The sequence below is a fragment of the Megalops cyprinoides genome, chromosome 6 (genome assembly GCF_013368585.1).
Source record: "Megalops cyprinoides isolate fMegCyp1 chromosome 6, fMegCyp1.pri, whole genome shotgun sequence".
NCBI classification, from domain to species: Eukaryota; Metazoa; Chordata; class Actinopteri; order Elopiformes; family Megalopidae; genus Megalops; species Megalops cyprinoides.
In genome coordinates, this window is record NC_050588.1 from 23,793,766 (window position 1) to 23,809,744 (window position 15,979).

General features: G+C 41.6%; 1 protein-coding gene across 1 annotated transcript in view; it reads right to left on the minus strand.

The window, feature by feature from the left end:
* Nucleotides 1-15,979, minus strand: part of adamts9 (ADAM metallopeptidase with thrombospondin type 1 motif, 9) — a 53,045-nt gene that overhangs the window by 20,385 nt on the left and 16,681 nt on the right. The window contains exons 21-28 of the mRNA XM_036530359.1: nucleotides 15,710-15,874; nucleotides 14,645-14,806; nucleotides 12,724-12,843; nucleotides 10,305-10,412; nucleotides 9,899-10,066; nucleotides 7,654-7,926; nucleotides 5,713-5,874; nucleotides 5,037-5,213 (exon numbers count right to left, since the gene is read on the minus strand). Coding sequence (XP_036386252.1) covers nucleotides 5,037-5,213; nucleotides 5,713-5,874; nucleotides 7,654-7,926; nucleotides 9,899-10,066; nucleotides 10,305-10,412; nucleotides 12,724-12,843; nucleotides 14,645-14,806; nucleotides 15,710-15,874 — 1,335 coding nt within the window. The remainder of the gene's footprint in view (nucleotides 1-5,036; nucleotides 5,214-5,712; nucleotides 5,875-7,653; nucleotides 7,927-9,898; nucleotides 10,067-10,304; nucleotides 10,413-12,723; nucleotides 12,844-14,644; nucleotides 14,807-15,709; nucleotides 15,875-15,979) is intronic.

The window sequence follows — 15,979 nt, forward strand, 5'->3', positions numbered from 1 at the left end:
AAAGGTGTATTTTGAGAAATGCTGTGTCATTTGACATATAAAAGTGTCTAAAGACGTGCACTGTATCGAAACAGACTAAATGCATTATACATGCTATAAAACACTCAAAATGTGTTTCAGGAACAGCAAACCAAAAAAGTCTCACTTTATACTCCCCACACAAGGTATTGAAGCACTACAGCTGGAAAATAAAAGTGGAACGATCACTGCAGACTTTTTAAAATAAAAAAAGACAAAAAAACACTGCACTGATTTTTCTATTTATGTGCATTGTAGTCAGATTTGCATTTGGCTGCCTTTGTTTTCCTCACCATTCCAATTCAATAAAACTGAAGAATGTGAACCATTCTGTAACATAATCACGCTAGGAAGTGTATGCCGTTGTTGCCCTTGTTTTTGTTGTGTGCTTGACAGCAGCAGTATAGTAATTTCAAACATCCTAAAGAAGGCCTTTGAGTCTGGCCCTGTCTCCCAGATGTGGTCCACATGCATGAACTAACTATGAAAGGGGAAAGGGCTCTTAATGCCTGTGTCTGTGATTTACACACTAAAAGACACTGTTGAGGGTCTGACCTGAATAATCCCCTCTTTCTAAAAATGCAGCTGGGAGGAGATGATCATTTTTTCATGTTCACAAAGGCGTTAAGCAAGTGTCCCCAGTTTGTGAGGTGTTTCACAAAAATAATAAGGACTAAACCAAAAATAAACAAATAATTAAAATGATGCCCAGTGCATTGATTTCTGTGTGGATGTATGCCTGTTCATAAACACTGTAATGACGCATACAAGCAGAACCTATCCTTGGGAAGATTACAGAAGGAAACTACAGAAAATATTGAGGTTTTGAATAATTAAAATGCCATTTACAATGAATAGTGAGATCCCAGGTTGTGCCAAATTTCACATGCTAGACCATTTTCAATGTTTAACAGTGATAACGTATAAATGAGTTTTCAAACCATGAAATAACCTCTCATTATCTTGGAAGTAACAGCCTTGAAATAATTTAAAAACCATTAAAGTAATATCCATTTTAACTCAATTACCCAACACTGAGCATTCATACTGTTGTTTATACCAGTTCAACCTGCATCTCTATTCTAAAGAAATACCGCATAACACACTTTTTTTTATCAAGTAACAGGTAATATGAATGAAATATTACCAAATAAAGCAACATAAATAACATATTGGACATACTCCAAGTAGACGGTAGAGATTTTCGTGTCATTGTAAAGTTTATTCATCACTATACTAAAAACTATTCTAAAAAAAATAAAATCTTTTTTTTTAATGTCAAATAAACAACATCATTGAAAAGCACCACTCTGTTTGTTCAGCACCATGTCCGATCGCAATGTTCTGCCCCTGAAAGAAAAGACAGAGGCGTCTCAGTCAAGGAGGCCCGCGCTGGCGGGAGCTTCCTCCAGCCCCAGCTAAAGTGGGCTGTTTCCGAGAAGTCCGTCCACGCTGATCAGACACGCGGAGAAAGCTCTCCTCCCAGATCAAATGCGACCTCTGACCCCGGCGTAGCCCTCTCGGTCGGTTTGGTTCTCATTCGGGTCACTGTGACTGGCGCACCAGCACCAGCGCTGGCGTGTTCTTCACCGCTTTAGGCCAAAGCGAGACCTCAGAGCCTGAATTTCCAGCCTTCGAGAGACGAAGGGCGCAGTCATGTTTGAACACGGAGAGAGTGAAAATGTCAGAAGAATCCACTCAAAGCACCAAAAAAGCAGCCACAGTGAACAAAATTTTTCAAAAATGGAAGAAGCCTGAAAAAAAAAAATAGGACAAACAAACAAGCAGACCAAAACAAACAAAACAACAGCTAAACACTCACCCCACCAAAAAAAAGAAACAAAAACAGACCAAAGTGAATCCCATTCCAAACAAATGAATAATGCGATCAAGCCCGTAAACCTAATACTTAAACAAGTAAATTCATAGAAATGATAGAGAGGTCACATAGTGTCTGATACCAAAGCCTATGAAGGCAAAAAAAAACATTGTGCTCAGTCATTGTGGCCAACCAGACGAAACATAAAATGTCCTAAAACAATTCAAAGAAACGTTCCTAAATAATAATACACAAATAAAATAAGACAAAATAAAAAGATATTTATGATTCAAAATCTTCTGGACACAGATGGTTTGTGCACGTCTTACTCATCTGTTTAGAGTAGATTTAATTCAGATTTAATTCACGAGTGATTATGACTGCGGAAGATATGATGCATAATTATAAGTCCAGCCTCTGTGAAGTCTGTAATAATGACACAGTTGTATCACCCTAGAGGATTCTGAATATAGGTGAATAAGGTACACTTTTTATTTTACACAAATGCTCTAAATAAGAAACATACACACAAATCTAATTTAGATAAACTAACTTATTGAGTCCAATACTGGAACTGAATGGTGTTTCCAAACGTTTATGTAAAATACTCATTTTCTTTCATTGAGATTAGAAGCCATTTTGCAAGATACTCTCATGTTTGGTGGTCAGTTTACCTTATATTGCTGCCATTGAGTTTTCATGTAAAATTTGGAAGCTTCAGGTGAATTAGAATAAAAAGAATTATTTTTCTATTTACCTTTTACTGATATTGACACATCTAATTTTGTAAGTGCATTAAAAATTATGGATATTATGAGTCCAAACTTAAAAGGTTTGTGCACATAATGCATTTTTTCTCCAAACAAAACATAGAAACACTGTTTATTGAATATCTATACTTTACTTTAATTGTGACCTTTTTGACAATGAACGTAAATTTGTATAAACTTATATATTACCATTAGACTCATACTGAAGTAAAAAATAAATACAAATAATTACATAAATATACAAAAAGTCTGTAACACTGATACACCTCAACTAATACTGCCATTTGGTATAAGGGTCACACTTAATCGGAAGAGCCAGTAAATACTGTTATCAAACAAGTAAGATTTATTAACTTTTAATGGAATTATTATACACTCTTAGTGGGTACAGTCTTAATATAAGTCATTTGACTTACTCTGAAACCTTTCACATCATCAAATTCATTTTAATAATAGTTTTCTTCTGAGCAAAGAAGTATCCCTCTACTAAACAAATTGTAATACATTGCATATATGCATAATTAATTAACTGATTAATTGTCACATCACAGCAGTAAAGCTTGCATTATTTGATAATAGTATTAAAAAGCTCTTGAATTACGTGTGACGGTGTAAATTCTGTCTATAGATGCTTCTGTTACAAAGATTTGAATGACCAGGACGCTAAAGTCACCCTCAGAATGGCCACAACATAATGTCATCAATCTTAACCAGCCAACATCCCTCCTGAAAGACAGGAGAGGGAATTTATATGAGAATGAGGTAGACACAAATGACTGGCCTAGGCGCTGATCTTCAGAAGAATAAGAATCTGTTTCCCTTGTTGTTGCAGATTTTGTGAGTCTACAAAACACCGCTGCAAGGAATGATCTCTTAAAGTTGAAACCAACACTATTTTGGCAGAGAAAACTACACACAACTTGAAATACTCTACAATGATAGCTGAACCAAGAAAAAAATTTGCCTAATTAGAAATATAGCTCATCATTAATCCATAATTGTCACTTTTAATGGACACAAAAATATACAAAAATAGAACATTAAGAACTACTAAAACACATTGGGTGATTGGAAATGCAATAAAACATCTAAAAATTGCATGTATACAAATTATATGTTACAATAAAAAAGCACACGTGACCTTAAATACGATAAGGTAGTTATTTCAACATTAAGATCTTATGACTCCCTTGTATTCTATTGAAGCACCGTTTAAAAGTAAGTTAATGGCTAGATGTAATGTGTTTTGTTTCAAGTGAGGTATGGTAGATCTTTTTTCACATGAATTGATTTATGATGGTTGCACCCAGAAAATATTTACAAATGAATACAGCAATACCTATGATGATATTAATATATTAATATACAACACCTTTTGAGTAAAGTGCCTCAAAATTTTCAGTTATGCCAAAGCTTTCAAGAGTGTTTGTGTTATCCCATGAGCAACAACCTGATAAAAAGACCTGCTTAACTCTTAACTGTGTGACCAGCCACTGCCTTATAGTACCATAGAATGCAGACGTGAAAGCTTATGAAGACACATATTATCCTTTTTTTAGTTAAAATGTGAAGCAAGAGCACGTGTTGTCACACAAATACACTCTAAAATTTAGAAAACTGATTTCCCATTATACATCTAATATTACAACGAGATAAAATAGCTCCTAAAAAAGTAGACTAGAAGGGATCAAATTTTGTTGGCAGCATTTTTCAATGAGAAAGTCTCACATCTTTGCGTCTTAAAATGATGACATGTTGCACCCATTAAATCCTGACCCATCTGCACTTGTCCCCATTTAGGAAAGTAAAAACATAAACTATGGCACCACCTGGTTTGGGAAGAAAAGCTGTGCATTCCTCTCTTAATGTTAACCATGATGATAAGACATCAGATACTTTGACCCTCCAGATATACAGAACGTTCACCAAAATGTCCATATATATAAACAGTGCATGTAGATAAGACTGAACAGACTTGGATATTATGACAGAATATCCTTGAAACGACTTGGGAGGTTAATGCTATATACACCAGAAAAGAAATCTCTTAAGTAATAAATTATCTTAAAAAAAAATACAAATTAGATTCATTCTGAAACACAAAACTGATCCTGAATTTGTGGATTACGTCAAAAATGAGCAACAGCAAAGGTGTTCATAGGGTCAACCCTGACAACAAAATATGCACATTGTTGTCACGTATGTATCTGCTTTGTATGTGTATTAAGTGCAACAGAAATAAAATTAGCACCTGTCTCTAAAGTAGCAGTCCGTGACAGGCACCAGGGCTGCGTGGATATTCTAGCATATACGTGCTGCGGGAATAACCCAACCCCGGTTTGTTTGGTTTTTGTTTTTGAGGCTATGGTTTTGTGGCAACCCTGTGTGTGGTGAAAAAGATTGTGAAATACAAATGTTTACGAGCGTACCGAGCTCCAGGGATCGGTGTTCCAGTGAGGGCTGGATGGGCAAGACTGAGTATTGCACTGCTCTCTGTCAGGAGGTTTGTCAAGAATTTCACAGCTCAGATCGTTAAACCGTTCCCCGTTGGGTCGCTGACACGCGACCAGGCGCGTCTTTATCCCCCCGCCACAGGGCTTCGTGCACTAAATGAGAAGAACACAAAAAAGTGTGTAAACATAGGCCAGAAGAACCCACCTCCCACGACTACCTGCTTCCACTCACCTGTCCACTAACCTCCCCCCTCCCCACTTCAAATGAAGGGTGGCCCCCCAGAGAAAGAAGGGAAGGTTTATAAAAGAAAAATCAGAGCTAAAAGAATCCTGAAACACTTGGAAAACAAACAAAGGTGCTAATCTAATAAAGACTCCTCAAAAGCAGCTGAGGCCTAATTGAGACATCACTCAAGAAGCACTTGGCAAACATGCAATTTACCCCTACTCACAACAAACAGGCCTCCCAGGGACTGCTTTGTTAAAAAAGGCCAGGTTTGCTTGTAATGGCCAAAAGGTTTCATTAAAACGTTATCATGAAGTGGGCATGCTGTAACTGCTTTGGCAAAAGTGATGCTTTTAAATTCGAACCATCTTGGTGTGGTGGTTGTTTGAGGGCATTGACCTCCACTTGTATGGTAGTGTCTCTCACCTCTCCCCAGTTCCCATAGACCCACTGTGGGCAGGGCCCAGACTCGCAAGAGCGTTGCTCGATGGGCTTGGTCCTCTCCTCACAGTTATTGGCAGCATAGCCGTTTTCATCCTGACAGACGACGACACGCCTTTGGAACCCTCCCGCACATGTGCTAGAGCACTGTCACCAAGGAGGAAGAGGTAATGAATCAGTACAAGGCATCAACACACACCTGGGACTACACTGGCTGCAAGGATTTTAATGCCTTACCCTTTAAATGCAAAATTAACCGGATCTGTTCTTACAGAGTGAGGTCCTCTCACTCGAACAATTTAGTGGAATGATACATTATTTGATTGCTTGCTCAAATAAAAAAATCAAATGAAAACTCAGTTCAATGTTTACCTTGTATGTGCTTTTGAACATGTAATTATATAACTTCTATGACCTTTTTTGAAAAGGCACAGTACATAGTCAAATCCAAGCAATTGAATTCAGGAAACACCAAGAATCACCAGGAGTACATAGATGCTAAATAGAAGATAAGGCTGGCAGAAATGTATCTACCAAACCTCTGAATATTATCAGTTAGGCACCTGTCATCAGGTGAGTGTGGCCTGAGAGAGACCTGTTGATCATGTGAGGTCTGACAATAAATCATTCTCAACATTTACAAGAACATTCAGTATTCAACAAATGTGCTATTCTACACATGGAAGACTGATGATAACTCTAACCACATGCCACAAATGCAGTACGAGCAGTCCTCTATATACTGTATGTTTGCTGTAGTGTGCCAATCTTGCATAAAGGAAAGAAACTGCATTCCACTGGATTAAACAATTGCTAATAGCTGAAGTGGTTTTGTTATACATCTTTGGATTCTTGATCAACATCAATCAAATTGTCAGACAAACGTGAGGGCCGTGCTCTGTATATCGTCCTGTAAGCGCTCATACAAACGGTCAAGCTGCATCTGGAAATGTGAGCACTGGCGGCTGCTCTTTGCGTAGGCTCAGGAAAGGCCAATGTCATTTGACCAATCTCCACGACATCTTTGATGAGGTCAGTGCAAGAATGATGCTCACGGGATATATGACATAATCAATTTGGGTTTTCCCAAAAGCTTTTGACAAATTGCAGCAAGGGAGATTAGTCGTAAAGCTGAAATCAGTGGGGAGCCCAGGTCAGCGTGCATGTGGATATGGGGAAGCGAGCAGGACAAAGCTCACACTCTGGGGTAAGGGAGGAAATGCATCTATGGCTGCCATCTGAGGACACGACGGAAACAATCCAGGGATGGGAATAATTTATACTCGCAGAGAAAATCAAGGAATGAGGAACGAAGGAAAGAGGTTTGTGTGTGGGTGGTGGGGTGGGAAATGCGATCACAGGACATCTTAGGGTATCAAAAGCGACCATTTTCAGGTGTTGTCAGCCTCTATTTCTCAATGTTTTTTTTTTAAATAAACCGGTTTTTTGAGTAACAATGTCTGTACATGCATGGAGTAATGAGAAACACAGGCTATACTCAGCATCTGGCCTGCCATTTGGCCCTTGAGAGCAAGCGAAGCATCAAATCAGTTAAATTGGTATGAATGTTATATTCATCTCCTTATTACATTTCTTCTGTCAAATGATATATTCTTTCTATTCAAAACCATCTAGCTGCACTGGGTTTGTAGTATGTTTAACCCGACCTTAATTCAAGCAACACACACTCTTATGTGTGACCATTAAAAACTAATGAAGATAAAGTGGACACAAATCTAATGAGCCAGGTACACACAGTTGCCATACAACTTCATGACAGCAGCATACTGTAGTAGCATGTATATATTCAGAGACAGAATTAGTGAGACTTTTGCAGGCTTCTGTGAGCTGAGGCAGTGTGTAACTGCAGAAGCTCATTGGTTTAAAAAAAAAGGTTTCGGTATAAAAGCAAGAGCCAATCCTCACCGCTCCCCATGGCCCTGTCCTCCACTGGTGTGACTGTGCGCGGCCACCATTCCGGACGGAGGTCCCCTGGGGCGGAATCTTTTTGCGAGGGTCCCCATTGGTGGGGAAGTTGCCATGGTCACTGGAGCGTACGGGACACTGGGGCATGGCGCACTCCTGCTCAGTCGCTGGGCGGTCATCGGGGTCACATTCGCTCACATCCACCACCTGGTCGCTGAAGTTCACACACACCACCTGTCGGGTGGCCGTGCCCTGACCACAAGACACTGAGCACTGGAAATGCACGCACGCGCGCACACACACACACACACACACACACACACACACACACACACACACACACACACACACACACACACACACACACACAATCACTTAGGATAACAAGGTTCATTCAAAATGCTCAAGGGCTCTATTTTATCAATATCTCATACCTTAAAACCAGCCCAAACCTAAAGTCTGTCTGAAGACCCTCCAATTATTCATCTAAAATGTAGCTCTCTAAATCAGTACAACAATCAATCCAGAGTCATCACAGTGTTCCTATAAATGGTAAATGCTGGGCAAGTTCAATCAGATCCCCCTTATCTCACTACTAACATACTTATGGATTTATGAATCTGTTAGTCTGAGTCAATGGTGCTTGTATGAACTACATGGAGTGTCTTTTTTGTAGTAATATGACCTTGCACATTCACGCATTGCCTTAACAAAGGTTGGTGCATGCTAAATATGCATTCATTTTTCATGGCATTGGTACTGTTATTTGTACCTTTGCAATGGAATAAACAATGTATGCTTCCATAAGCTGGCAAACAGAGTATTAATACCAGCATTGTAGTATTTGGATTCATTGCACTTTTTAGTGTTTCAATCTCCTAAAAAGATAAAAAGGCATTAGTGAAAAAGCAAACAATAGTTGGTAGTGAAATACAAGCTTTAAGTCCAGAGAACATATATGTTCTAAGATGGCTTAAAGGCAAAAAAAAAATGAGACTTTGCACATTCCACAGATTCACTCTCTCAGACTGCTGCTTGGAGTTAATGACTCAGTGAGAGAGCCTGCTTTAAAAATCTAATAAAAGTTTTGTGTACTCATTAAGCTTCATAAATGGTTGTAATAACTGTAATCATTTTCGCAGTACTTATGTTGATTTCCTGTTTAATTTTAATCAAGCTCGAGAGTTAAAAAAGTAAATGCTGAAATGCTTGTCTCTGCAATTCTATGGCCTTGAAATGAATGGCTTCCTGGGCTGAGTTCACCCAGTAACTTTGACATAAATAAGAAGCGAACCTCCCACAGCCCATGTGCGTGTACCCGATAGCCTTAGTCTGGGAGTTTCGCTTGTACTCTAATTCTGATGAAAAACATCTGTAAACAAAGCCTGGCCCCTCACAACCTCTCTGCCATTCGCCTCCGCTCCTCTCTCCCAAAGAGACTCTGAACTGTATAGTGATCATTAAAAGCAGTTTTGAGCAGAACCAATCAAAGCAAAATAAACATCTAAATGAATTACACAACTGAGTAAAATTCCTTTAGTAAATTAAAGTTAATTAACATTTTTGTGTTTGCATTGGCAAAACTCAACAATAATCAGATTTATAAAAGAGAGAACCACAGCATTAGCTTTCTAAATTGAACCTCATACTGAGCTCTCTAAATTGGACACATTAGAAAGTAAACCAAAATCCTTATATCTGTCTGTATAGATAGTTATCTTCATATTACATTTTTGGGCAACGAATCTACACAATTTCATGGATATTCCAAGTATCTCTAATTTCCTGTCACAATGTAGTCTCCATTCCAAATGCAAAAAAAAATGTCCCTTAATAAAAAAAGATCTGGTCTGTTTGATCCCTTTAAATCATTTCTTTAGTTAAACTTATGATGATTCACTTGCTTCAGCTCGTTACAATTCAAGGCATAGTGTACACATATTATAAAATTTCTCTCAACAATGCCACAATAACAATCCAATTTTGTGAGAATTTTGTGTTAGTTGGGATGAGACTCTTTCCTAGTCCAACTAAGACTATACATAGTGTCCTCAGGGTCCCACAACATTTCTACAACATCAGACAGATGTTGTTAGAATGATGTTGGGTAGCTGGCATGAGATTCTTTCCCAATGCATCTGAATTTCAGAAGAATGTACTCAGGGTCTCACAAAACTGCCACAACTTTAAACAAGTGTCATGAGACTGTTGTATGTTCATTGGTACAAACCCATGGGGCTCTTACCAGCGTCCACTCCAAGACTTTCCATTGACCGCAGGCCACCACAGAGCAAACCTCACGGGCTGGTGGTTTGGGAAGGTGGAAACAAGCGGACTCTTCGGCCACACCCCCCTGGTTGTCCCGGCAACTCACATAGCGCATCCTCGTCCCTTTGCCACATGTTGCACTGCACTGTGGGATCAGACTCCAGAGTCAAGGCTGAGTTCACAGTGTTTGGGGAGGACATTCACATCCAGTCTATACCAAGTCCACACCATGCACATACAAACTGACATGCAATGGGGTACACACTTGTTGTATGGTCATAACCATGCCTTTCTTGACTAATATCACCAAATTTGAGCTGGTAAGCATGAAAAAAACAAATGAAAAGCTCATGACAGTTTTTGTAAAACAGATGCCTATTTACCTGTGTCCAGGATCCGAACCGCCACTGGGTTTTGTGCCCGGGGTGAGGCGGCACTTTCGTTTCTGGGACAACTGGGTGTGTGACGGGGCACTGCACCAGTTCACAGTCCTACGGGGGACAGACACGTGTCCATCAGACACATCCCAGTGAAACATCCGGTTCTGATGAGCACAAGACGCACCAAACGCTCCATACCCAGCACCCTCCATAAATGGTGGTCAGAGGCAAGAGCTCCTTGGGAAAAAGGAGCTCACTTTGGGCTGAGTGGCTGCAGGTCTCAGCTCTATCCATTGAGAGTAAGAAAAGAACAACCCTGGCATTAGAAGCCAGAATCTACTCCTTTTAACTAACAATTAAAATAAGCCTTCTTCAGGGTTGGATACAAAGCCTGTGCGCCAGTTCCCGCGTGTGAGCACCGCTTTTGCGGCTTCACTGGTTTGGGGGATTTTTTTTTTCCATCTTGGTTCAGGTGGACCCAGCCCTGAAACATAAGCTCCATTCTTCCAGTCCCCAGTGACCGGCTGACAGGGAAATCATTTATGGCGGGCAGCCTTGTACCCGCCTTCACGGATGACTGGCTGGAATCACACAAAGGTGAAGTGACTTGTTAAGGGTCAGTGAGCTTATGGCTGAGTTAGGAATTAAAACCGGGGCCTCCCTGTACCCATTTCTCAACTTTTATGACTCCGCCCCGCCTGTTCTTGTTACTGCAGCACCAGACTGCCGGGAAAATAACTATTGCTCCCTTCCCACCATTAGAATTTTTGAATATGCATATGCTGACATTAAATAAAAAAAAGCATAAAACATGCGTAAGAGTAAAGCAAAATACAACAAACATACCAGTAATGCAATTACACACAATCTGTCCAAGCAGGCCAGTGCATTTATAGATGAGTACATGGGTAATGGTTTCCTTGGGCTTTACCAGTATGGTATGGTCATATATGCTTTCAGTTTGTAAACACACAAATACTAAGCAGAGCAGGACAGAGGGTACAACAATTAAGTAGAGTGCAGGTAGAGGGCACTACCATCACATGAACTGTACAAAACACAAGATGAATTAGTGCCTCCAACACATACCGACAGTAGCAAAATGGGCTAAAATGGGCTACAGTCTGCTGCTATGTCTATACATCTCTTGCTAAGGCTAATGTAATCTTTCCCTACAGTGCAAAGCAGCTCCCCCCCGTGGTGAATTTGTGCGCCCCCTGTGTAGGGCAGCCCTGGGCTCTGTGGGGGACAGTCTGGTGGAGAGAGACAATGTCAACAATGTGGTGCAGTCTGGGGGCAGATCCGGCCCTGCGGGCCGTCCTAGTCCAGACAACAAGGCCTTATTGAGTCCAGGTGGTGTGGGCCTAGGTGAGGGGACACTGTCCTTGCCCCACAGTGTGGCATTGACTGTACCTACAGCTTATTTACACACGGGGAGTCTCCTCATTAACAGTCTAACATTGACCGTACCTGTGGCTCTCTCAACATGGTCAGTCTCTTCTTTAACAGATTAACATTGACCATACCTGCGGCTCTCTCAGCATGGTCAGTCTCCTCTTTAACAGCCTAACATTGACTGTACCTGCAGCTATCTCAAACATGGCCAGTCTAACAGTCTATTAACAGTCTCTTTAACAGTCTAACATCGACCGTACCTGCTGCTCATTTTCACACAGGGAGTTTCCTCTTTAACCATGTGTTTAATCAACAATGTGGCATTTATATACCTGCAACTCAAATTGGGAGGATTTCCCTACCATTTCACAGTGCCTCAAGGAGACCTGCATCTCAGGAGCAGTGCTCAGATGGGAGTCATACATGCAAGATTTTCCCTCTATCTGTCAAGGGGAACAGGGCCCCAGGCATGGCTCAACCTGCCTCCCACACTCAGAACCAGAACTGGAAACCAGTGTGTCCTGGGTGGTCCAACTTTGTGACATTTGATTGCGTGGTACACAAGCCAGGTGACACTATACACTATACATCAACATGTGGACATATAATTGTGTGGGGGGGGTCAGGCCCTACCCCACTCCCCCCGGTCAGTCTCTGCTTGGGAGTTCTGCACACACACATATACCAGACATAACTTAGAGCTATTTACCACACATACATACATAACAAACCCACATTCACTCACACATACATACGCACACACACACACACACACACACACACACACACACACACACACACACACACACACACACACGCACACAAACCAGATCAAATCACAAACAGCCACACAGCCCTTTCCACACTCCCCCAGATAACTCTTTGTTATTGTGCTCTCGACCACACAAAACATCCAGATAGCATTAAGATCTTTCCAAGACCCCAGTTTTGTTTCCATATCAAGAGAATCTGCTAACCCACTGCAGCGAAGCACTAAGAGCAGACAAATGGTGAAGACGGACCCTACCTGAGTGTCGGTGGGTCTGGTGGCAGCATTACACTCGGTGTCGTCCATGACGGACCCATATGATCCAACCACACATTTCACCGCCCTCATCTGATAGCCCGGCCCGCATGTGGTCGTGCACTGCAATTGCCAGAGAAATTTGCAAACACAGTGTTAAAGCAGATGTGAATGGCTCAGCTCCACAAAGCGTATACCCCCAGCAAGATACAGGCCACAGCTAAAAGATCATAGCCCCAAAAGCAAAAATACATAAGTATTTCATCAGGTTTACACAACTTTTTTTCTGCCACATAAGTACATGCAGCTTTCTTCTTCTTCAATGACTTGAGTGAAATGAGGTCAAACTCATATGGCAGTGCTTCAGCTGAAATTGCACACAGTTCATTTAATGCCTTCAAATATACATTTAACATGATTGCCTCTTTCATGGTATGGCAATGCATAATCTCTGTCACACTTCTGTGCTTACTAAGAGTTTACACAAACACTCTGTTGTAGACAGTGCTATATTTTGATTTGTTCCTGTTTTAGGCTCCAGACATTTCTGCGGGGTGGCTCTTTTCACTGAGAGAAAATACTTCCAAAAGAACCATGTAAGAGAATATACACATACACACATGCACACATATACAGTACCGTCCATATTTCACTCATATTCCTGACTAAATAGGTACAAAAAATGCTACTTCATAACCTGAAGATACCAGGCTGTCCAACAGCCACTTGTCTAACAGCCAGCCCATGGTGGCAATTTAGACATGCATTCTCTTCCTGGAAGGGTTGCCACTGTATTACCGCCCATACATTGCATTAATACTGGAGCCCTACAGTGGGAAGTAGTAGATGCAGCTTTTTTGATAGCCATCTTGTGAAGGTCAATGACCATTTACCAGCAGTCCTCAGAGAGCTCTTTGACATTAACTATGACAATGCATTCTGTTGATCAATCTCTTCTTCATGCTATCTGCTTAAACCACCAAGAAACAGGAGGCCTTTGAATCTCTCTGTGTGGTTCCAGACGCTTCCACTGAACTTCTAATAAGCAGAATGTTGGTGTACACGTGGCTAGTCAGATTTTGTTTTAAAGATTACTTAACGATGCAAATAAATATGACCCTTGTGCTGCTGGATTCATTTTAAGCAATAAAGAAATCCGATATGTGCAGTTTGTCTTTTGCAGCATGTTTTTGTTTCTGTTAGTCAGGAATAGGCATAAATATGGCGGGCACTGTACATGTGTACACATATACAAGCACAAACATAAACAAATACAGGACATACTATACATGTAAATAATAACCCCTGCACACATGCACATTTCTTTTTTGTGTGCGCTTTTTTCATGGAACCCAACAACAAACAAACTGTCAAACAAAATAAAGGAAAGCTGAATGGGTCTTGTATTCTACTACTGCGTGACAGATTAGATATACAGCTGATAAAGACACTCTCAGCTCTCACATGTTTGCACACACAAAAGAACTCTTGCACACACATATGTGCATGCACACAAAAACCCACAAACATACAGACACGTGCACACATCCACACCGGACATGGCTTGGACAGCACAGCATAACAGCACAAGAACTCAACAGCCTTTGCCATTTGGGCAAAGTTCCTCAGCTTGAGGCCTGCAGAGCTGGAGTCCAGCAGATTTCACAACTTTGTTTGAACAACTAACTCTCAGCATGGGTGAAAAAGTGATTTAATCCATCTTACAGGGAAAAAAAAATGTTTGTGTAATTAGGTAGGTAGTTTACATGGATTTCGCGGACCCAAAAATGCAATTCCAACTCATTGCTCAGCTAGCAAGACTCAGGCTGGGACACATACAGTCCTTAGGGACCACTTCCTGGTTTTCCAGGACAAGGACTGAAGGAAGACTGTTGCAGGGGAACAAGTGAACTTTGACACTGACCTGTCCCCAAGGCCCGACCTGCCAGGAGGCACACTCCTGCTGTTGACAAGTCTGCACTGACTCTGGCTTCGAGGAGTCACAGAACCTGTCGTCCAGACGGTCCTCTCCGAACTGGCACCAGGTCTGCCGATGCTTGTACCCTTTGCCGCAGGTCACAAGGCACTGCAAACATGCACACAGCACAGAGTAAGGCAAGGCAGGCAAGCTGTCAAAACACAGGGCATCGCGAACGTCGCGCTTGAGTCAGGCACAGTTGGTGCGCCCATGCAGTGAGGCTCCACATGGAACCTTATCAGAAATATCTGAGGAATGTGTGCCATAGGTTTCCAAGCAGTGCAGACAGAATGTGCAAACGCAGCAATCGACCCAGGTCACTGTGCTACATTACAGTGTAGGAAACTGGCCTATCTGATGAAAAGCAAAGTGTCTAGGATACAAGGTGTTTTCACAACGTGGAAATTCAAGTGGAGAATGTCATTTCGAGTGTAAGAACCACAACCAGGATTCGAATTCAGATTTTTTGCTGGTGCCTATACCCACCTACATTGACTTTGTTTGTAAATGAATAAGTGAGGTTGCTCCCCAGATTAGTTCATTTGCTATCTTAGGATGGAGGAGGAAATCCTATTGCTTGTGTTTTTGTGATTTCTCTCTTGGAGGGACAACAATGAAAAGACTGTGGTGAGTGATGCTCGCATTATAAAGCCTAGCAAGGGAGGTCAAATGTTTGCTGATTTTCTAGCAAGACCTATTGAAGAATAAACAAGACTGTGCTAACTAGCTAGTGGTAAACATTGTTAAAGGCACTTTCTGGTTATGGTATTTAGAACAGGATAAACACACCTATACATGCTTGACTGGAATTGGATTAGGGCAAAATCAACTGGAATCATCTGAAATGGCCAACGTGCTGTCAGCACTGGCTAATTTGCAGCAGAAATGCCTCTGGGTCCGTACAGGTATAGCACACAGCTAAGGTGGGTCAGTGGAAATGAGACTCTGGGTGTAGTACCCACACAGCTGCAGCACATTAGTAGTTAATCAGAGCCCCGAGCCATCTCTCACCTCTGACCAGTCCCCAGTCTTCCACTGAGGGCACAGGAACTCATTGCAGGGCTGGACCGTCAGCTTCTCCCGCTGGTTGCACTTGCTCTCGTCGTGCCCCGACTCGCCCCCTTTGCCGCACGCCGCCCCGCGACGCCGCGTCCCACCTCCACAGCTCTTGGAGCACTGCAGAAAGCGACAGCCATCTGTGAGGTGCTCGCTCTGTGCGCACAAACGCCGGGGGAGGAGGGGGTGCTGACGCAGCACTGCCACATACGATGAGTCAGCGAC